The sequence below is a fragment of the Melanerpes formicivorus genome, unplaced genomic scaffold (assembly GCF_026170545.1).
Source record: "Melanerpes formicivorus ecotype bairdi unplaced genomic scaffold, bMelFor1.0.p_v2 SCAF_60, whole genome shotgun sequence".
NCBI lineage: Eukaryota > Metazoa > Chordata > Aves > Piciformes > Picidae > Melanerpes > Melanerpes formicivorus.
Genome location: NW_027142412.1, coordinates 2,733,686 through 2,755,686, shown reverse-complemented (window position 1 = coordinate 2,755,686; position 22,001 = coordinate 2,733,686). Strand labels below are relative to the sequence as shown.

Below are 22,001 nucleotides of genomic sequence, written 5' to 3'. Positions count from 1 at the left end.
GAAGAGGCGGGGAGCCAGGGCCCCTTCTCCACCATCAAGAAAGGAGAAGTCTGAGGCAAGAGGCCCAGGTGCTCTGCTGGCTCCTGGGACGTGGGGAAGAGCCTGGAAGAACCAGCCTGGGGCACTGCTCACAGGGCTCAGCACCCCGCTGACAGCACTCTGGGGAGCAGCAGCAGCAGCTCCCTCCCAGTGCCAAACCGGGGAGAAACCCCCTCCCCACTCCCCTAGTTTCCAAGCTGCCTTGAAATGTAGCCAAAGCTCTTGTGGTTATTTATAGCTCCCTGCCACTGCCTTCATCACTTGGGGGATCAGGGGAGACCTTATTGCTGAAGGGAGGGGGTTGGTCTCTTCTCCCAGGCAACCAGAACAAGGGGACACAATCTCAGGCTGTGCCAGGGGGAAGTTTAGGCTGTAGGTGAGGACAAAGTTCTTCCCAGAATGAGTAACTGGCCCTTGGGATGTGCTGCCTGGGGAGGTGGTGGAGTCCCTGTCCCTGGAGGTGTCCATAAGAGGCTTGGATGTGGCACTGGGAGTCATGGTTTAGTTGTCAGGTTTAGTTGTCAGGAGGTGTTGGGTGACAGCTTGGACTTGATGATCTCTGAGGCCTTTTCCAACCTTATTGATTCCTCTTCTCTTCTCTTCTCTTCTCTTCTCTTCTCTTCTCTTCTCTTCCTCTTCTCTTCTCTCTCTTCTCTTCTCTTCTCTTCTCTTCTCTTCTCTTCTCTTCTCTTCTCCTTCTCTTCTCTCTTCTCTTCTCTTCTCTTCTCTTCTTCTCTTCTCTTCTCTCTTCTCTTCTCTTCTCTATCTCTCTTCTCTTCTCTTCTCTTCTCTTCTCTTTCTCTTCTCTTCTCTCTTCTCTTCTCTCTTCTCTTCTCTTCTCTTCTCTTCCTCTTCTCTTCTTCTCTTCTCTTCTCTTCTCTTCTTCTATTTTTATTCTTATTCTATTCTATTCCTCTCTTCTATGATTCTGAGTTTCTCAGTGGGGGATGGGGGCTTTGCAGACTGTGGTTTTACCTTCTCCCTTCTCTGTTCTTCCAGCCTGTGCAAAGGAAGGACTCTCTACTCCGTGGTGAGGGAATGCCAAAATCGTCCTGGATGTGAACAAGACGAGGCAGATAGCACAAGAGATCGTGAAGGTATGCTGTGCTCTGTGTGTGGGGGGGCAGCTGGGGAGGGGCTGCACGCAGCTGAGAGCCCTGAAATGGAGCTGCTAGCAGTGGGGTTGGACTCCATGATCTTTGAGGTCCCTTCCAACCCCTAACATCCTGTGTGTGAACCCATCTGAGCTGCAGCATGGGGGTGGGAGTCGAGAAGCCAAGGAGCACAGGCGGGACAGCAGCTCTTGGCTTCGGCATCCCACGTCTCTTAGACCTCCCTCCACTACCCTGAACGAGGTTTTGAGCAGTCTGGTCTACTGGGAGGTGTCCCTGCCTGTGGCAGTGGGGTTGGAACTAGAGGATCTTGAAGTTCCCTTTCAGCTCAAGCCATTCTATGAATCTATCTCCAGGTGAACTGGAGTGGCACCAGGGCTTCCCACGGGCTCCCTGTACAGCTCAGGGCTCATCTTGGCCACCTCTCCTCTTCCCCCCTTGGAAGTGCAGGTGTTTAAGTCCTGTCTGAGGGAGCTGAGAGCCTTTTTGCTTCATTTCTTGTTTTGATCTGTATCTGACCACTTTGGAGAATGGATCTGAGGCACCACACAGGTTTGCCCTCACTTCCCACCCTCCCACCCCCGACTGCCATCCTGTTTGTGCTGAGGGTTTTGCAGCTCCCAGATGTTCACAGCAGGAGGGAATGGGCTCAGCTCAACTCCCTTCTCTGTGCTGGTTGCTTTGCTTTGTGTGGGTTGGGGGTTGGAAGGACGAGTCTGAGACTACAGCCTTCTGCAACTGCCATGGGCAGGGACACCTTCCACTTCCAGCTTGCTCAAGGCCAAACAGGCCTTAAACACTCCCAGGGATGAGGTGTCCACAGCTTCTCTGGGCAACCAGTTCCAGTGTCTCATCACCTGCATAGTGAAGAACTTTCTTCCTAATGTCCCATGGAAATCTGCCCTGCTTTAGTCTCAATCCATTGTCCCTCATCCTGTCACCACAAGCCCTTGTCAAAAGTCTCTCCCCAGCTCTCCTGGAGCCCCCTTCAGGTACTGGAAGGCTGCTCTAAGGTGTCCTTGGAGCCTTCTCTTCTCCAGGCTGAGCAGACACAGCTCCCTCCCTCCATGTGCCCTCATAGCAGAGGTGCTCCAGCCCTGGAGTCCCCATCCCTGGAGGGGTTCAGGAAGAGCCTGGTTGAGGCCCTTGGTGCCATGGTTGAGTTTGATCAGATGGTGCTGGGTGATAGGCTGGACTGGATGATCTCCAAGGTCTTTTCCAACCTGGTTAATTCTGTATTCTTTATGGGACAGCAGAGCTGTGGATCTGATGAGATCAGTGGGTGGCAGGTCTGTGGCTGTGCCAGGGTCCTGGGGACAGAGCAGTTCCTGCTCAGAGGAGGAGCGGCAGAGGGAGCTGGCTTTTCGCTCACGCCAGGCAGGAGGGAATGAAGGCATTATGGGGCTGGGAGCTGCTTTCTCACAGAGCATCCCAGGGGTGAAGGCAGCAGGGCTGGAATTTGCAGTGGGATCTGAGCCATACCACGAGGGGTTTGGGTTTGCCAAGACAAATACCTTCATAGAATCATAGAATTGTCAGGGCTGGAAGGGACCTCAAGGCTCAGCCAGTTCTAATCCCCCTTCAGGGACACCTCACACCACAGCAGGTTGCTCACAGCCACCTCCAGCCTGGCCTTCAAAACCTCCAGGGATGAGGCTTCCACTACCTCCCTGGGCAACCTGTGCCAGGCTCTCACCACCCTCATGGGGAACAACTTCTTCCTCACAGCCAATCTCAATCTCCCCACTTCTAGTTCTGCTCCATCCCCCCCAGTCCTATCCCTCCCTGACAGCCTCAGAAGTCCCTCCCCAGCTTTCTTGCAGCCCCCTTCAGATCCTGGAAGGCCACAATTAGGTCTCCTTGAAGCCTTCTCTTCTCCAGCCTGCACAACCCCAACTCCCTCAGTCTGTCCTCACAGCAGAGCAGCTCCAGCCCTCTGCTCATCCTCCTGGCCCTGCTCTGGGCACCTTCCAGCACCTCCAGATCCTTCCTGTGCTGGGGGCTCCAGCACTGGCCCCAGAGCTCCAGCTGTGGTCTCAGCAGAGTGGAGCAGAGGGGCAGAATCCCCTCCCTGCCCTGCTGGCCACACTTCTGCTGCTGCAGCCCAGGCTCTGCTTGGCTCTCTGGGCTGCAAGTGCTCCCTGCTGGCTCCTGCTGAGCTTCTCCTCCCCCAGCACCCCCAAGACTTTTCCTGCAGGGCTGCTCTCAAGCCAGTCACTAAGGCTTGGCTGCATTGGATGGCATGGGAGAGGTGCTCCTGGCTGTGCTGTGTGAGCATGGGGGCAAAGTCCCTGCTGCCTGCTTGGAGCACCCAGGCTGATGGGAAGGGGCTGGGGAGAACCCCTGTGGTGCTGGATATCATCTTGGCCCATGGAAGCTTAGGACCCTGTGCTGCACCTTGCAGGAGGAGCAGGCTCATGGCATTGAGATGCTGCTCCTTGCACAACCCCAGGACTTGGTGGAGGTGACAATGACAATTTTAAAGCAGGCTTTTAAAACCTCATCATTATTTCATGTGCTGGGACCAGGAGGCACCTAATTAATCCTGGTGCCTGGAATGGTCCTGGCATCCAGCTGCAGCTGTGGCATCTCAGGGACAGGCACAGGATCCTTTCCTTCCTTCAGCATCCCTTGGCAGTAGCTCCTCAGGGTTTACTGGCCAAGAGGTGCAGCCAAATCCCCCTGCCTCACTGGGTCAGGGGTTATGCTGTCCTTGGCTGTCCCTAATCCTTCCTGCAGGGTTTTTGTTCCCATCCTGGGCATTTGCATTTCTGGGGTTTTCAAGTTGCTTTCCTGATGTTTCCAGACTGTTTCTGAATCTCATCCCTCCCAGCTTCCCATCACCTGCAGGCTTAGAGATATATTCTTGTTCCACTGCCCTTCTGGCTACAGAATCATTGAGCCCCAGCGTGGTGGGGTTGGAAGGGACCTCTGGAGATCATCCAGTCCAGCCCCCTGCTCCAGCAGGGCACCCACAGCAGCTTGCCCAGCAGCACAGTGGCCAGGGGGGGTTGGAAGCTCTCCAGAGGAGGAGACTCCACAACCTCTCTGGGCAGCCTGCTCCAGCACCCTCACACCAAACAAGTTTCTCCTCCTGTTCAAATGGAATCTCCTGGGCTCCAGCTTGTGCCCATTGCCCCTTGTCCTGTCCCTGGGCACCACTGAGCAGAGTCTGCCCCCAGCCTCTTGCCTCCCCCAGGACCTTTGTCTCTTGCTGAGCATTGCTCAACTCCCCTCTGGGGCTGTTCTTCTCCAGGCTCTCAGTCCCAGGGCTCTCAGCCTTTCTCCTCTCAGAGCTGCTTCAGGCCCTACAGCATTTTGTCAGCCTCTGCTGGGTTCTCTGCAGTGGGTTCCTGTCTCTCTTGATCTGGGGAGCCTGGAATGGGACCCAGGAATCCAGATGTGACCTGCTTGGGATAGAGCAGAGGGGCAGAGGAGCCTCCCTCAACCATCTGCTGGCCACACTCTTCTGAATGTCCCCAGGAGACCCCTGGCCTTCTTGGCTGTGAGGGCACATTGCTGGCTTATGCTTAACTTCTTGTGCCTCAGCACCTCCAGGTCCTTCTCTGAGGAGCTGCACCCCAGCAGATCCCCCCCTCACCCTTACTCGTGCAGGGAGCTCTTCCTCCCCAGGGGCAGGGCTCTACACTTAACCCCTGTTGTACTTCATGAGCCTTGTCACTGTCCAACTCTCCAGCCTGCAGCCTCTCCAAATCAATGGCCAGTGCTGGGGTTGGGTTTGTGAAACGTTCAGAGGTGGAAGCCTGGTGGAAACTCAGCTAACAAACCTCCCCAGGCACCGTTGGACAAAGGATACTTGGTCGGAAGCAAAGCTGGATCAGGCTCCCAAGAGAGGTGCTTGAATCCCCATCCCTGGAGGTGTTTCAGAGGGGCAGGGATGTGGTGCTGAGGGCCATGGTTTAGCAGGCACCTGGCTGGAGTTAGAGCCTGGTAGGACTGCACGACCTCAAAGGTCTTCTCCGAGGGAAACTTTTCCGCGTGCCCACGCTTTTCCTGCCTCGTTTGGCACTTATCCCTCAGCAGCATTCCTCCAGACTTCAGTTTCCTTTGGTCTGGTTATGAGGATGACAAGTGAGGCAGCCCTGGGAGCCCTGCTGGGGGCAGGATGGATGGCTTTCATCTCCCTCCCCCTTCCCAGAGCCGGCTGTCCCGTTGAGCTGAGTGCGGGTCGCGGGGCGCTGCCGGCAGGCAGGCTGCTGGATCTGCTGCTGGAGCAGCCTGGTGCAGGGGGGTTTGGATTCCCCATCCATGGCCTCCTTTTTTGGGTTTTTTTTGCCTCATTAGCAATAATTTTAATTAACCCCCAAGCAGCTTTTCCTAGGGGAGAGGAATGGAGCAGGAGTCCTGCAGGGTTGGTTTCCAGGCTGGCGGTGCCGGTGTGCGCTGATGGCTCAGCTGGGGTCAGCGATAGCGGCGGCGGTGGAGAGCTTTGACTTATTAGCCTTCTGCTGCCAGCCCTGAGAGAGAACCAAGGCAAGAGCATCATCATCATCAATTTCTCAGCAGAGGATTTCAGGAGAGTGACTGCCACTTTGCCTTGCTGCTAATTCTCCTTGCGTGACCAATTAATCAGGAAGATGAGTGGGGGCTGCCGCAGCCCAGGCGCCGCAGTCCCTGCGCCCTCGCCGAGCACCGCTGCGAGCACTGAAGGGCTGAGGCTGGAAAGGACCCCACAGATCACCTCCTCCAACCTCCCTGCCGTGGCCAGCGGTGCCTCTACAGCTGCACTTGGGTCTCAAGGCCTCATCCAGCCTGGCCTTGGACATCTCCTGGGAGGGGGCATCCCCAACCTCCCTGGGTGACCCTTTCCAGAGTCTCACCATCCTCATACTGAGGAACTTCTTCCTCAGCTCCTGTCTAACCCTGCTCTCCCTCAGCTTCAAACCATTCCCCCTTGGCCTGTCTCTAGCCAGCAGTGTGCTCAGGTGGCCAAGAAGGCCAATGGCATCCTGGATCAGGACCAGTGTGGCCAGCAGGAGCAGGGAAGTCATTCTGCCCTGCACTCACCACTGGTTAGACCACACCTTGAGGACTGTGTCCAGTTCTGTGTCCCTCAGTCCAAGAAGGATGTTGAGCTGCTCAAGCATGTCCAGAGAAGGGCAACAAAGCTGGGGAGGGGTCTGCAGCACAAGTGGCAGGATGAGAGGAAAGTGTCAAGTTCCCACCAGGCTGCCCAGGGCAGTTGTGGAGTTCCCACCCCTGGAGGGGTGCTAAAGCTGTGGAGATGTGGTGCTGAGGGACATGGCTTGGTGGTGCCCTGGAGGTGCTGGGCTGAGGGGGGACCTTGATGATCTTCCAGCCCAGGGCACTCTGTCATTCTGTGCTTCTGGGCTGCTTTTTTCCATCCTGGGTATTTCTCTCTCTCTCCCACCCTAGGGAATGGGCTACCTGCACGCCAAAGGGATCCTGCACAAGGACCTCAAGTCCAAAAATGTTTTCTATGACAATGGCAAGGTGGTGATCACAGACTTTGGCCTCTTCAGCATCTCAGGAGTCCTCCAAGCAGGCAGGTAGGACATGGTGTGGTGGAAATCCTGGCCTTCCTCCCCATGCCTTAGAGCTGCCTTTTGTGCTGGGAACGCTGGGGAGGAGCCCCAAAACCTCCTCTCCAGAGCCTTTGTGGGTCTGTGGTCTCAGCAGCCATGAGGACAAGGTGCCCTTGAGTGTGATGGGGCTGCCCCAGGGACTTCACTGTCTGACCTTCCAGGATTTTACTGCTGGGGAGGCATGCTTTGGGGAAAGAGCAAGCAGTGAAGCTCCTGCAGAAAGCCTTCTGCCCCACAAGCTGCTGCAGAACCTCCCTCTGCTCCCTCATGCTGCAGCTCCATGCTCAACACCAGTGCTGGGCTTGCAGTGCAAAGCCCCAGAGGGATGGCAAAACCAGGGTTGGGGTTTCCACAGTGAGATGGGGCTGGGCTCAGTGCTGAGGAGTGAAACCCAACTGCTCTGCCCCTTGGGTGCAGAGGTTGTGGCTTGTTTTGTTTTCTTGGGTTTCATTTCTCTTTTGAAGCCAGCACTGGAATTGCTTTGGGTGGGTAGGAAGGCATGAGGGCTGCCAGCAGTTTGGTTCAGAAAAGCAGGGCCTGGCCCATGGCAGGGCCTCCTGCACCCAACCCCTTCCCATAGGATGCATCATTCCCATGGCCAAATCACCCTGCACCCACCTGGGAGATGCTCCTCCAGCTCTGCTGCATCATGGCCTGGGGGAGAGGAGGCTCAGGGGAGACCTTCTTGCTGTCTACAACTACCTGAAGGGAGGTTGTAGCCAGCTGGGGGTTGGTCTCTTCTGCCAGGCACCCAGCACCAGAACAAGAGGACACAGTCTCAAGCTGTGCCAGGGGAGGTTTAGGCTGGAGGTGAGGAGAAAGCTCTTCCCAGAAAGAGTAATTGGCCATTGGAATGTGCTGCCCAGGGAGGTGGTGGAGTCCCCATCCCTGGAGGTGTTCAAGAGGGGATTGGATGTGGCACTTGGAGCCATGGGTTAGTTGTCAGGAGGTGTTGGGGGACAGGTTGGGCTTGATGATCTCTGAGGTCTTTTCCAACCTTATTGATTCTATGATTCCATGGCCAGCAAAGCTGCTTCATTCCTTGGCCTTTCCCTAACATTATGATCATAATCCTCCAGCATTTGCTTCATCTCCTGCCTCTGGGCTGATGCGTGGTGCAGCCAGAGTAGCAGCTTGGCTTGGGTAGTGCCACCCCTGTGGCAGTCCCTGGCTGCTGTGGTGACCTTTCATGTGCTGCAGACATCTGGCCATGGTGTCTGCACCGAGCAGGGCATGGAGCAAGAGGCAGGGAACAGGAGAGCCAACCCCAGGACGTTTGCAGGGCTGTGACATTTTTTGGGCTCTGTGGGGTTTGGAGCCCAGCCTGTTTGGTGAATGTTCCTGATGAAATGTCTTTTCTTCCCAGTGCTTTGGGAGGTTTCCCAGCTGCAGGCATCACAGGGCAACAGGTTTCAGCAGCAGCAGAAGGGAAGAAAAGCAAAGCTGGGGGTGTGTGGAGGGGAAGGAAAGAGAAGGGGGGGAGGGGGAGAGGAAAGAACAAAGGTTTTATTTTCCTTCTCTGCTCAAACTAAAAAATGGAGCATTGCTGACTTTTCCCAGTGGGAAAGGGCTTTTCCCTCCACCCTTTGTGTCAGGAGCAGCGTGGGCCATGGGCAATGTTATCAGTGCTGGCAGCTTGGGCAGGTTTCCTCTGGCAGTGCTGCTCCTTTTGGTCTCCACCACCCCACCTGATGGGATGTGTCCCTGGAGAGGCTGTGGTGGCAAAGCATCTCTTGCTGCTGAAGGTGCTCGGGAGATCAAGAGCACCTTGGAAATGATCACAGGATGTTAGGGGTTGGAAGCCCATGCCTCTTGTGGCAGCAGGATGGGGAGATTGAGAAGCTGAGAGGCCTGGGGCTGTTGAGCCTGGAGAAGAGCAGCCCCAGAGGGGAGCTGAGCAATGCTCAGCAAGAGATAAAGAGTAGGGGACAAAAGGCTCTGCTCAGTGGTGCCCAGGGGCAGCACAAGGGGCAATGGGCACAAATTGGAGCCATCTGAACAGGAGGAGAAACTTCTTTGTTGTGAGGGTGCTGGAGGGCTGGAGCAGGCTGCCCAGAGAGGTTGTGGAGCCTCCTCTGGAGAGATTCCAAACTCACCTGGGCCATTGTGCTGCTGGGCAAGGTGCTGTGGGTGCCCTGCTGTAGCAGTGGGATTGGACTGGATGATCCCCAGAAGTTCCTTCCAGCTGGATTCTTGGATTCCCTAGGGAGGTTTTGTGGCTGGGAGGATCCAGACTGAGTCATCTTGGGATTGTGCACATTGTGCTCACAGCTGCAGAGGGAAAAGGCAGCCAAGTGTTGGTGGTGGAGCCTGTCACCTCCCCTCAGGGGCTGATGGAGATGCCCACACATGGGTGGTGTCCCCTGGGACGTGGGCTCTGCAGTTTTGGCCCTAGGCTGAGGTTCAGGAGGACAGATGGCCACTCAGGCATCCCTTACTTCTGCAGATCACCATCTTTGGGAGGGCATCAAAGCACAGGGAGGAAGAAATTCCTTGACCTGTAGGTCAGCAGCCTCATCCTTCTCTAGCTGGACGTGACCTGGGACAATGCCAGCTGCCTGCTGCACAACTCTGCTGCAGGACTGGGGCTTGGGCACATCATTAAGCTGCTCAATATGTCACCACCACTGATAGTCACTGTCTGGGGACCCTTTTAAAGCCAGCCATGTATCCTAGGTGCCTGCTGCAGGGTATAAAGGATGAAGAAGGAACCAATGGCATCCTCAGCTGTTGGCCAAAGGAACTTAATGTGTTTGTAGCAGGCAGGGGGAGCTTGAGGAGGCAGAGGGGGTTGAGGCTAGCAGAGAGGCTGCTGGTTATAATGAAGCCAGGCTGCTGCCATGGGAGGCTTGGACACAAAGGTGAACTGGAGAGGTTGGTTGAGGCCAGACAACCAAACCCACTCATTTCCAGGCCATTAGTATAGGTTGGGATTGGTTGGAAGAGGTTCTTAGAGGTCCCAAGTCCAACCTCCTTATCAAACCACTGCAGGACCAGCTCAGGCATCAGCACTGGTGGGATTTACCTCAGGTAATGCTTTGCCCCTGCTGTTTTCAGGTGTTTCAGTGCAGTGAGGACCTTGGCAGACCCTGCCTCACCATCACCAAGCCAGCAGAGCTGAAGGTGCCCCTCAGCACCATCCTGTGCCCAAAGCGTGCCCTGCCACCAGCTGCCAAGCCACCGCGCTGGCGTCTCTCAGAGCGGAGTTAAAGCCTAGCTTTGCAAGGGTGTCCTGGGGAAAACCAGGCTTAAACAGCATGGGGAGGGCTTGGGAGGGGGGTTGGGGAGTGCTGGCTGGTGGGGGGTGGCAGTGTCCCCCTGTGTGGTACCCATGGCTGGGGCTGGGTGTCTCGGCAGGCGGGAGAACAAGCTGCGGATCCAGAACGGTTGGCTGTGCCACCTGGCCCCGGAGATCATCCGGCAGCTCTCCCCGGACACCGAGGAGGACAAGCTGCCCTTCTCCAAGCACTCTGATGTCTTTGCACTGGGGTGAGTCCCTGTGGGCAGGCTGTGGAGAACTAGGGGGGGTGTGTCAGGTGTGAGCAGCTGGGAGAGGCTGGGGGACACCGTGTGCTGCCCGTGGGAGTCCCCAGGGCAGGACTCAGACAACCTTGGCTTTGAGACACCTTGCACTGAACCCCCCTCGAGGTCCCCAAATGCTCCTGTTTTGGCTGTGGACCAGGGTGGCCTCAAGCAGTGGGATCTGGAGCATTCTGGGGCTGCCAGCGTGGTGCAGGTCTCTGCCCTGCACCTTCCTGAAGTGGGTGTTGATGAGAAGGTGCTGGGGATGCAGAGGGCTTGGGGATGCAGAGGGCTTGAGGTTGCAGAGAGTTTGGGGATGCAGAGGGGTTGGGGATGCAGAGGGGTTGGGGATACAGAGGGCCTGGGGATGCAGAGGGGTTGGGGATGCAGAGGGCTTGGGGATGCAGAGGGCTTGGGGATGCAGAGGGCTTGGGGATGCAGGGGGTTGGGGATGCAGAGCTGGGGACACAGGTCTGGGAGCCCCCATATCCCCAGGTTCTCTCCCCAGCCAGCTGCAGGGGGTCTGGCAGAGGTGGTGGTGGAAGGAAATGCCAAATGGAGTAGAAGAGGAGAATAGCTGAGTGTCCTTCAGCAAAGTGCCTTCTCCACTTAGCTGAACACTTCCTGAGGGCAGGAGCCTCCATCCTGCCCCAGTCAAAGCTTCCTGGAGGCAGACACAGCCTTTTTATGCAGTAGATTAATTTTCTCTGGCTGCAGGGATGAGTGTGTGTGAGGCTGGTATCAGAGGTGAGCTTCCCATCAAACCCACAGTAATTACAGCTCCAAAGGGCCTCTCCCCCCCTCCCTCTTTCTCGAGGTATAACTTCAGCACAAAAATAAAGAAGTAATTAAGGGACTGTATTGAACTGAGTGAGAGGCACTGACTTAGGCTTAGCTTTTCCTTTTTCTTTCAAGCCTGAGCTCTGCCCTTCCACAAAGCCTGAGCTTCCTTCAAAGAGTCAAAGATTTTCCCCACTTTCTTCCTCTTTTGTTCCTGTTGCCCTCTGCTGAGCCTGAGAGGCTCAGGGATGATCTAGAGAGTTGTTGCCACTGCTGCTTCCCTGGCGGGGGTGGATTTGGGGATCAGTGACAGCTGGAGGAAAAGAGTTTTGAAAGAAGCCAGGAATGTGGAACTCAAGTGGTGTGTGCCTGCTGAAGCCTGAGAGTCATGGAGGAGGAGCAGGAGTAGGGAAGTGGTGGTGCCCCTGTACTGGGCACTGGTGAGGCCACAGCCTCGAATGCTGGGGTCAGGTTTGGGTCCCTCACTCCAAGAAGGGCACTGAGGAGCTGGAGCAGATCCAGAGAAGGATAACAAAGCTGGGGAAGGATTTGGAGGGCAGGGCTGGTGAGGAGCAGCTGAGGGAGCTGGGCTTCTTTGGTCTGGAGGAGAGGAGGCTGAGGGGAGACCTCATTGCTCCCTACAGCTCCCTGAAAGGAGGCTGCAGTGAGCTGGGGTTTGGTCTCTTCTCCCTAGGATCAGGGGATAGAAGGAGAGGAAATGGCCTGGAGTTGTGCCAGGGGAGGGTTAGGTTGGAGATGAGGAACAATTTCTTTGCTGCAAGAGTGGTCAGGGATTGGCAGAGGCTGCCCAGGGAGGTGGTGGAGTCCCCAGCCCTGGAGGTGTTCCAGAAGCCTGTGGCCCTGGCCCTTTGGGACGTGGCTTAATGGCCATGGTGGTGTGGGGTGGTTGGAGTGGGTGGTCTCAGAGGCCTTTCCCAAGCCCATCAATTCTGTGCTGCTGTGTTTCTTTCATCTCTAATCCTTGCTGTCTCCTCACAGCACCATCTGGTACGAGCTGCACGCACGGGAGTGGCCCTTCAAGACCCAGCCAGCAGAGGCAATAATCTGGCAGGTGGGAAGAGGGATGAAGCCCAACCTCAGCCAGATAGGGATGGGCAAGGAGATCTCGGTAGGTGCCACGGTGCAGGCGCTGGAGCCCTGTGGGTGTGCTCATGGGGGAGGAGCCTGCTCCACTGACTCACACCCTGGGTGCAGGGTCTCTTTGAAAAGGACCCTGTGCTGCTCAGGGTCTGCCAGCAAAAAGACACAGAGGCCTTCCCTGCCCAGCTGGTGAGGCTCAGTCCTGATGCTGGGGCACGAGTATCAGCTCAGCTTGCATGTCCCCTCTACCCCAGCCCTTCACAAGGATATGCTGGTGGGTCTGGTGTCCTCATGGGGTGGACACATCCCCTCCATCCCAGCCCTCTAACAGGTTGTGGTGATGGAGGTGGTGTCCTCATGGGGTAAACACATCCCCTCCATCCCAGCCCTGCAGCAGGTTGTGGTGATGGAGGTGGTGTCCTCATGGGGTGAACACATCCCCACCATCCCAGCCCTTCAGCAGGTTGTGGTGATGGAGGTGGTGTCCTCATGGGGTGCACACAGCTCCTCTGCTGCAGCCCTTCTCAGGGATGCGGTGATGGCAATGGGGGCCTTGCAGGGTGGATGCTGGGCACAGGGGTTGCTGTGGGAGAGGAGCTGGCTCTGTTTGCTCATGCACTCACCCTGTGTGGCTCCAGGACATCCTCCTCTTCTGCTGGGCCTATGAGCAAGAGGAGAGACCCACCTTCACCAAGCTCATGGACATGCTGGAGAAACTGCCAAAGCGCAACCGTCGCCTTTCCCACCCCGGGCACTTCTGGAAGTCAGCAGAGTAAGTCCCTGGCCCTGCCTGGCCCTCCCATGCCAGCTCTGCCTGCACTCCTCACCCCCTGCCCTCGTCTTGGCCCTGGGGAACGAGCTGTGGGGACATTTGATGCCGCCTCAGTGGGCAAGGGTGGGTAGAAAGGGTGCCCACACAGGGGTGTGCCCGTGCCAGCTGTCACCAGAGTGCCAGCACCCTTAGCACATGATGGAGGTTGGAGCAGAGGACCTTTAAAGCTCCTTTCTATGATCACCCCTGGGGACATCAGCCATGGTTCCTGTGCCTGCCTGTGCAGTTTTCCCTCCTGGAAAGGGTTATTTTGCCTTCTTTTGCCCAGACTGATCTATTTGAGGGGCAGATGATCTGCCTGGGGTCTCTCCCCAGACCCACAGCTTGTGGCACCCTCCACATCTTCCAGCAGTGAGAGGAGGGGAAGGTCTCTTCCTCTCCTGCAGATAGCTCGTGGCCAAGTCCTGCTCCATTTCACTACTTGGGCTTAGTCACATCTCTTTGCTTCAGCAGCCCAAATGGGTCCCCAGTCAGGGGTTCAGGATCTGGCATGGTGGCAACAGCAGGCAGAGCACAGAAGAGTCCCTTGGAAACTCATTTTCTTCCCTGGATTTCACCAGATTGTGACAAACAGGACCAAAAGCCCAACCCCTGTGGGGGCTGCATGCACAAAGGGGAGCTTTTCCTTCTCCCTGGGCCATGGAGGGTGGAAATAGGGATGGAAGGAAGGAGGCAAAGGTGAGCTAAGGGAGAGAAATGAGGGCACCTCAGACTGCTCCAAGCATCCCTCTTGGACCCCAGCAAGGGTTGAAGATGTCGACTCCTCCTCTTGCATCTGGCAACCAACCTCCTCCCTTCCTCATCTGCATGTGGAGCACGGGCAGCCCCAAGGTTGTGGGCACAGCAGAGGATGCTGGAGTGTCCCCCTGTGTCCCCTGCCACCCTCCTGTGTGCTCGGGGCTGATGTGGGGCTCCTGGGAAGAGCACGAAGCCAGCAGTCAGGTGGCCCCCAAATCACCCGGAACCTAAGCTGTTAATCAGGAGGGAAGTTAATTAGCAGGCACCAGGGTGGCTCTGGCAGCCAGGCAAGGAAAGCTGAAGGTTGATGGCCCCCAAGGCAGCAGGCTGTGTAATTGCTTGGTTTGGTTTGAGAAGGCTTTTGCAATCACCCAGCCACGCTCTACCTGCCACCAGCTTCTCCTTAATTACAGGCCCCCTCTTCAGCCAAGGGTGAGGGGGGGAGGAAGCTTCGGCTCGGTGCCTGCCTTCCACCTGAGCTGCCTCCTTCCTTGGGCACTTGGCTCCAGTCACTGCCCCCGTGCAGGGGGATGTTTTGTAATGCCCTGTGGTGACAGGAGGGGAGGGGCAGTGGTTTGAAACTAGAGCAGGGGGGATTTAGGTTGCACATCAGGAGGAAGCTCCTTCCTGTGAGGCTGGCGAGAGGCTGCGACAGGTTGCCCAGAGCAGGTGTGGATGCCTCGTGCCTGGAAACCTTTAAGGCTAGGCTGGATGAGGCCTTGAGCAACCTGGTCTAGTGGGAGGTGTCCCTGCCTATGGCAGGGGGTTGGAACTAGATGACCTTGAAGGTTCTTTCCAACTCAAGCTACTCTGTGATTCTCTTAAGTCCCAGCTTCCCCACAAGCTCCTTTCTCACCCAGAAGCTCTGGTGAGCTAGCTGCACTATCCAGGACCTCTGCCATCCCTGCATGAAGGAGACAGGGGGTCAAAGCCCCCTTGGGGTCCTGCTGTGGGGAGAGCCTGGGTGGGTGTGGATGAATGAAGTGGCTCTGAGCAACCTGCTCTAGCTGCAGATGTCCTTGCTGACTGCAGGGAGGTTGGACGAGATGAGCTTTAAAGGTTCCTTCCAACCCAACCAAGTCTGAGATGTGGATGGGGTGAGGTGTGTGGTACCCAACAAGCTCTTTCCCCTCTGGACAATGCTAAATCCAAGGGCTGCCTGCCAGGACAACCCTCTGCAGGCTGCTGGGGAGGTTCATGGCTGCACTCAGGGGCAGCTCCACGGCAAGCCCATCCAGGAAGGCTTGCTGCAATGAGCTGCCCTGCAAGCCCCATGGTCCCAGGGGGTGAAGCACCCAGCACTGGCTCTACCCTGTTGTCTCAGCAGTGTGCCTGGGGGGCATGGAAGGCCAGTGGCATCTTGGCCTGGGTCAGGAATAGTGTGGCCAGCAGGACTAGGGATGGAATTCTGCCCTGTACTGGGCACTGGTGAGGCCAAAACCTCAAGCACTGTGTGCAGCTCTGGGCCACTCACTTCAGGAAGGATCTTGAGATGCTGGAGCAGGTCCAGAGGAGAGCAACCAGACTGGGGAGGGGGCTGGAGGGAAAGTCATATGAAGAGAGGATGAGGGAGCTGGGGGTGCTCAGCCTGGGGAAGGGGAGACTTAGAGGGGACCTTATCACCCTCTACAACTACCTAAAAGGAAGCTGTAGTCAGGTGGGGGTCAGGCAGCTTGTGACAGAACAAGAGGGCATGGCCTGAGGCTGTGCCAGGGGAGGTTTGGGTTGGATATTAGGAAGCACTTCCTCCCCAGGAAGGGATCAGGCACTGGGGGGTGCTGCCCAGGGAGGTGATGGAGTCACCATCACTGGAGGGCTTGAAGAAAAGCTTGGATGTGGCACTTGGTGGCAGGGTTCAGCTGATGTGGTGGTGTTAGGTCATAGGCTGGATTGATGATCTCAGAGGTCTTTTCCAGCCTCACTGATTCTGCTTCTGTCCCTTCCAGGCTGTGATGGGAGGAGCTAAGGGACAGTGCCTTCCTCCCGTGGCGGTTCTCCTCTTCCTCTCCGCTTCCCAAGCCGGCGCTGCAGAGGGGCGAGGGGCAGCGGGGGCTGCCAGCAGTGGGACGGGCAGCAGCCTCCTCACCCGCAGTGTTTCACCCTGGGAAGCCTCTCTGCAAGGGCTGGAGGAGCCAAGCCGGCGGCCAAGGCGTGGGGGACAGCCGGCTGCGGCGGGACCAGGACAATGAGCAGCTCCCAGTGCACAGGGGCTGGGGTCCCGGGCCCCTTCCCCACCGAGTGCAGAATCGTTGTGGTTGGGAAAAGACCTTTAGGAGCATCAAGTCCAACCAACCACGAGGCAGCAGCTTCAGTTTACCCCCAGGGCTCCTCTGATCCCAGTCAGCATGGTCAGCGCGGGGTGCTGGGGCGGGGAGGGGTTGCTCCTGGGTTCTCAGTGGGGTTTCTTTCATTTCCTTTGGGTTTTTTTTTTCCCCCCCCTTCTTTCTTCTTGGTTTTTCCTTTTTTTTTTTTTTTCCCCCCCTCCCCTATTTCTTTCTTTCTCTTTTTCTTTTTTTTTTTTTCTTTTCCTCCCCTTTCTTTTTAATGAAAACCACAAAGGAGGAAACGTTGCTGATTCATCAGCTTAACACTGGAGCCTGCCGGGGCCAGGGGGGTGCCGCCCCCCCCCCCCCGCCCTGCCGTGGGGAAATGCATCTGCAGAGCCAGAGCTGGAGGAGTCCTGCTCCCTCCCCTCCCCCCCCGGCCTTGCCAAGCCCTTTTGCAGGCAGTGGTGACCTTTTGCAAGTGGCTGCTTTACCTCCTGGCCGTCCTCACTTACGTTTCACCCCCCCTTCAGTTCTCCCTCTCAGCAGGACACATCTCCACCTCCCCATTAATTCAGCCATTTGTCCCAGCGTGTCCCTGATCAGCCAGCCTCCCCCTCCTGCCCTCCCCACGGCCTTGCTTTTGCTCTTGGCTTCAATCTTTACTGCCCAAGCCCTGGGTTTGGGGATGCTCTGAGGCTGGGCAGAGCGGAGCAGCCGGGCTTGGGCTCCTTTCCTTCTCTTGTGGCTCCTCACTGGATCCAGGGATGGAGACATGCTCTGGTTGTACAGAGCATCTCCCTTTCCAGCCCCACACGTGGGAGCTGTGAACATCTCTGCTGGACAAGCAGCCATGCCCAGCAGTGTGGTTTATTTCCGCCCCCCTCCCGCAGATTCACCTCCCAGCAGCCAAACCCTGGACTTCCCTGCAGAGATGCTCTCTGGGCAGCGCCTCAGAGCCCCCGTTGCCATCTGAATGTTGTGTGCTGGTATTTCCCTCTCCCTGTCAGCTCAGATGGGCCCTCGAGCCCATTAGATGAGCTGTCAAGCAACCAATGATAGCAAATTGTGTTTGCAGGCTTTTATTGAGCATAATTGCTTGACAGGAACCATCCTGAATAATTCAATCCTACTCCAAGTTAGCTTTAATTTGGTGACATGACGAAGCTCTGCAAAACTAACCGGCCCTGGTTTGTTTGCTGCTCCTCTCCCCACCTCCCCCCCCCCCCCCCCCCCCCCAGCCAGTGTTTGAACCACTTTAGCATAAGTAAATGAAGATTAGGAACCTAATTGCAGCTAGGAAGAGATGGTGCTGTGATTGTGGGGGTGTGTAGGAGGGGGCTTTTATTCCTTCAGATTTGCACACGTGCAGATGTACAAACTCTGAGGCAGGCAGGAGAAGTGGGGTTGGGGGGGTGGGGGGGGAGGAGGGGAGGGGATGTTCAATCTGGACTCCCAAGTGCTGGCAGAGGGTTGAGCCTCCTGCAGATGCTTTTGGGATATTTGCTGTGCCATGTGGTTGTTTCTTGCTCTCAGATGTTTTGCACGAGGCAGAGATGAGCCAGGATCACCTGCTTCTGCCTTTGGTGCTGAGAGCAAGTGAGAGAAGCAGAGGAGGGCAGGATGTGCCTTGGTTTGTCCTAGCTGCCCCCTGCAGCGGGCAGCCCGGGCTCCTCCTGGTCCCCTGGGTGTGATGCTGCAAAGCTCAGCGCGGTTGGCTGGGCATCACCTCATCCCACTGACACAGGAGGATGCTCCATGGCTCTTCTGCCTCCTCCACATCCCTCCTCTTCCCTCACCATCTTCTTCATCCCACCCCACCCCTGCCTGTCCTCCCCATCCCAACCCTTCCCTGCCCTCTCCGCCCTCAGTGTGTGCTCTCCTGTGCCATAAATGTTGCACTGAGCCTCAGAGGCTCTTTGAGTTTTCACCAATGCCTTCACCCTTGGTGGTCCTGGGGCCCTTGGGCAGGACAATCCTCCTGTTGCTGGAGGTCATGGCTGCTGGAGGGGCAGGAGGAGGCCTCACCAGTCCCCAAACCATGCTCAGATGGAGTGATCACAGTAGAAGGCTGGTGTCCTCCTTGCTGAGTGATTTTGGTTTCTGAGTAGGTGTGAACGTTCCTGGGTGAGCTGTAGGGAGTGGAATGTGCTGGAAGGATGAGGGAGGTGATACCCTGGGTGAGGCTCAGCACCAGGGCTGGCAAAGTGCTGTAGCCTGGTAGATGTGGTGCAGGTTTCCAGTCGTGGAAGCCTTGAAGGACTTGCTGTGGGTTTGGTCTCTGGGAAGTCTTAGCTTGGCCTATGCCCCCCTGGGGTCCCACCAGTGGCTGCTCTGTTTTCTCAGCTGAGACTGGAGGAAACAAGTGAGTGGATGAGCATGCTGATTGGGTCACCCCCCCGTGGTGTCAGGTCCTCAGGGCTCTGTAGCCAATCCCTTAGGCTTTGGGCATCTGAAAGAAGCTGAGCGCTCCTCTAGCCAATGAATCTCGGCAGCTCTTCCCTCAGCTCCCTCCTCTTTCTCCCCCCACTTCCCTCACTGTGATTCAAGAGATGATAATTCCCTCACCAGCTCAAGGCAGACAGGGATCTGCTGGAGAGAGTCCAGCAGAGAGTTAAGAGGATGGTGAAGGGACTTGAACATCCTTCCTACAGAGAAGGGCTGAGAGCCCTGGGGCTTAGTCTGGAGAGGCTGAGAGAGGACCTTGACAATGTCCATAAATATCTGAGGGGTGGGTGTCAGGATGGAGGTGCCAGGCTCTTGGTGGTGCCCAGTGATGGGGCAAGGAACCACAGGCACAAACTAGAACCCAGGAAGTTCCACCTCAACATAAGGAGAAACTTCTTTGGTGTGAGGCTGCTGGAGCCCTGGAGCAGGCTGCCCAGAGAGGTTGTGGAGCCTCCTTCTCTGGAGAGATTTCAGACCCACCTGGATGTCTTCCTGGGTGACCCTGCTCTGGCAGGGAGGTTGGACTGGATGATCTCTGGAGGTCCCTTCCAACCCCTAACATCCTGTGACTCTGATTCTTTGGGGCTCGTCCAAGGCACAAGCAGAGGAGAAACTTGTTTGGTGTGAGGCTGCTGGAGCCCTGGAGCAGGCTGCCCAGAGAGGTTGTGGAGCCTCCTTCTCTGGAGAGATTCCAGACCCACTTGGATGTGTTCCTGTGTGCCCTGCCCTGGGTGACCCTGCTTTGGCAGGGGGCTTGGACTGGATGATCTCTGGAGGTCCCTTCAAGCCCTACCCTTCTGGGATTCTGTGCTGTCTCAGCCTGACCATGAGCAGATCCCTTGCACCATTGCATGATAGTATTGATGTGGACAAACAGCTGCCCCCCCAAATTAACCCCAAAGAGCAGCTCCTTCCCTTCCCCTCAGTGCAGCCACCCCTGCTGGGGCAGCCCTGGTGCCTCCACCACGCTGCCTGATCTTGGAAAGTCTTCATTGGTCCAGAAACCCAAACCAACAGGTCTTTTCAGTTGTTGTCCTTTGGGTTTGGTTGGTTTTGACTCTGGCTTTTGAGAGGGTTGAGGGTTGGGTTCCCCCCCCCCAGGTTAAAAATATGCAGCCCTTCAGCAGGGAGAGAGTGTGGGAGAAGCTCCCCACAATGCCCTCCGAGAGGAGGCCCAAAGGAGTGAGAAGGGGCATCTGCTGGCTTGGTTTAGCTGTGTGAGCTGGAGGAGGGATGGGTTGTTTCTAGGTGTGCTGGCTTCAGCAGAGTGATGTTTTGAGCAGCAGCCTGAGAGGTAGGAAACCACCCCCAAGCCCTGGGGACATCCCCAGGTTCTTAACTGTGAAGCAGCTCCAGTGATGTTCATAGATGGTTTGGGTTGGAAGGGACCTCAGAGATCATCCAGTTCCAACCCCCCCCCCCCGTGGGCAGGGACACCTTCCTCTAGCCCAGGTTGCTCAAGGCCTCATCCAACCTGGCCTTGAACACCTCCAGGGAGGGGACATCCATGACCTCCCTGGGCAACCCATCCTCCAGCTCTTAGCTGCTTTATCCTTTTGGTTTCCCCCCAAGGCTCTTCCCCAAGCTCCCCAGCCCCTGACCTTGCTTTTGCCTGAAGGTTTTTCCCTTCCCCAGCATTGCAATGCTCATGGGGGAACACCATCCTTAGGGCTGGGTAGTCAAGCCCCTCCCAGTGCATGGCCCCAAAGCACTATGTCCTCCTTTGGCTGCTAAATGCTGTCCCCTGGTCCTGCTGCTGCTTCTGTCTCCCCTTTCTCCCCAGCTTACCCCAGTCCTCACCGAGCTGTGACTGTGGGTGGTCCTTGGGGAGCTCAGAGTCCAGCCCTGACGACTTTTGATCACCCAATACTTGACCATGGCAGGAGCTGAGCTGGTGAGGAGCTCAGACTGACAGAAATGAATGTCTCGGTGGTGGAGGAGTTGCTCAGCCTTCGCTGGGTGCAACGGAAGAGTCGGTGCCAACTTGGCCTCTCTGGCCAGCCCAAGGAGCAGGGCAAGCTTCTGCTGGTGCCATATTGTCTGCACCCCCCCTCCCAAAAGTGCCATGGGGGAGCCCTGGGGGGGTGGGGGAGGGTTGCAAGCCCACCAGCATCCAGCTCTCCACTGGGCACCTTCGCTTCCCTTCCACCTTTTTTTTTTCCCCCCACACCATTTATTTATTCTAATTTATTTTAATTTATTGATTATTTTTGTGTGTGTGGTGGAGGGGGGGGAGGGGAGGGGAGGGAGGGGAAGGGAAGGGAGGGGCTGATAGTGACTTTTCTTGGGGGTTGTTTTGGAGAAGTTTGGTCAACTGTAAAAAGCTTTCTTGGATTTCCAGTGCCCCTGTAAAGTAGGCTGTTCCATTTCCTTGTACATAAAGTATATATAAATATATATACACATCTCTATATGGATCTATAGAGATACCTACAGCACCAACCAGCTCTTGCTCCTGGACACTTCCAACCTCAACTCGATGGCCTGCTTGGTTTGGTTCTTTCTTCTCTCTGTGCTTAGTTTCTGACTGTGGAAGAATGAGCTCAGTTTTCATTCCCTCCCTTTCCTCCCTTTCCTCCCTTTCCTCCCTTTCCTCCCTTTCCTCCCTTTCCTCCCTTTCCTCCCTTTCCTCCCTTTCCTCCCTTTCCTCCCTTTCCTCCCTTTCCTCCCTTTCCTCCCTTTCCTCCCTTTCCTCCCTTTCCTCCCTTTCCTCCCTTTCCTCCCTTTCCTCCCTTTCCTCCCTTTCCTCCCTTTCCTCCCTTTCCTCCCTTTCCTCCCTTTCCTCCCTTTCCTCCCTTTCCTCCCTTTCCTCCCTTTCCTCCCTTTCCTCCCTTTCCTCCCTTCCCTCCTCTCTCTCTCTCCCTTCCCTCCTCTCTCTCTCTCCCTTCCCTCCTCTCTCTCTCTCCCTTCCCTCCTCTCTCTCTCTCCCTTCCCTCCTCTCTCTCTCTCCCTTCCCTCCTCTCTCTCTCTCCCTTCCCTCCTCTCTCTCTCTCCCTTCCCTCCTCTCTCTCTCTCCCTTCCCTCCTCTCTCTCTCTCCCTTCCCTCCTCTCTCTCTCTCCCTTCCCTCCTCTCTCTCTCTCCCTTCCCTCCTCTCTCTCTCTCCCTTCCCTCCTCTCTCTCTCTCCCTTCCCTCCTCTCTCTCTCTCCCTTCCCTCCTCTCTCTCTCTCCCTTCCCTCCTCTCTCTCTCTCCCTTCCCTCCTCTCTCTCTCTCCCTTCCCTCCTCTCTCTCTCTCCCTTCCCTCCTCTCTCTCTCTCCCTTCCCTCCTCTCTCTCTCTCCCTTCCCTCCTCTCTCTCTCTCCCTTCCCTCCTCTCTCTCTCTCCCTTCCCTCCTCTCTCTCTCTCCCTTCCCTCCTCTCTCTCTCTCCCTTCCCTCCTCTCTCTCTCTCCCTTCCCTCCTCTCTCTCTCTCCCTTCCCTCCTCTCTCTCTCTCCCTTCCCTCCTCTCTCTCTCTCCCTTCCCTCCTCTCTCTCTCTCCCTTCCCTCCTCTCTCTCTCTCCCTTCCCTCCTCTCTCTCTCTCCCTTCCCTCCTCTCTCTCTCTCCCTTCCCTCCTCTCTCTCTCTCCCTTCCCTCCTCTCTCTCTCTCCCTTCCCTCCT

The 22,001-nt window shown here is 56.5% G+C and overlaps 1 protein-coding gene across 1 annotated transcript in view; it reads left to right on the top strand.

Annotated features, from left to right (window-relative positions):
• KSR2 (kinase suppressor of ras 2) overlaps positions 1-12,897 on the top strand; it is an 85,145-nt gene extending 72,248 nt beyond the window's left edge. The window contains 6 exon segments of the mRNA XM_068161803.1: positions 1,039-1,078; positions 1,080-1,136; positions 6,549-6,682; positions 10,076-10,207; positions 12,020-12,149; positions 12,760-12,897. Of these exon segments, the coding sequence (XP_068017904.1) occupies positions 1,039-1,078; positions 1,080-1,136; positions 6,549-6,682; positions 10,076-10,207; positions 12,020-12,149; positions 12,760-12,897 (631 nt within the window).
• Positions 12,898-22,001: the final 9,104 nt, after the last annotated feature.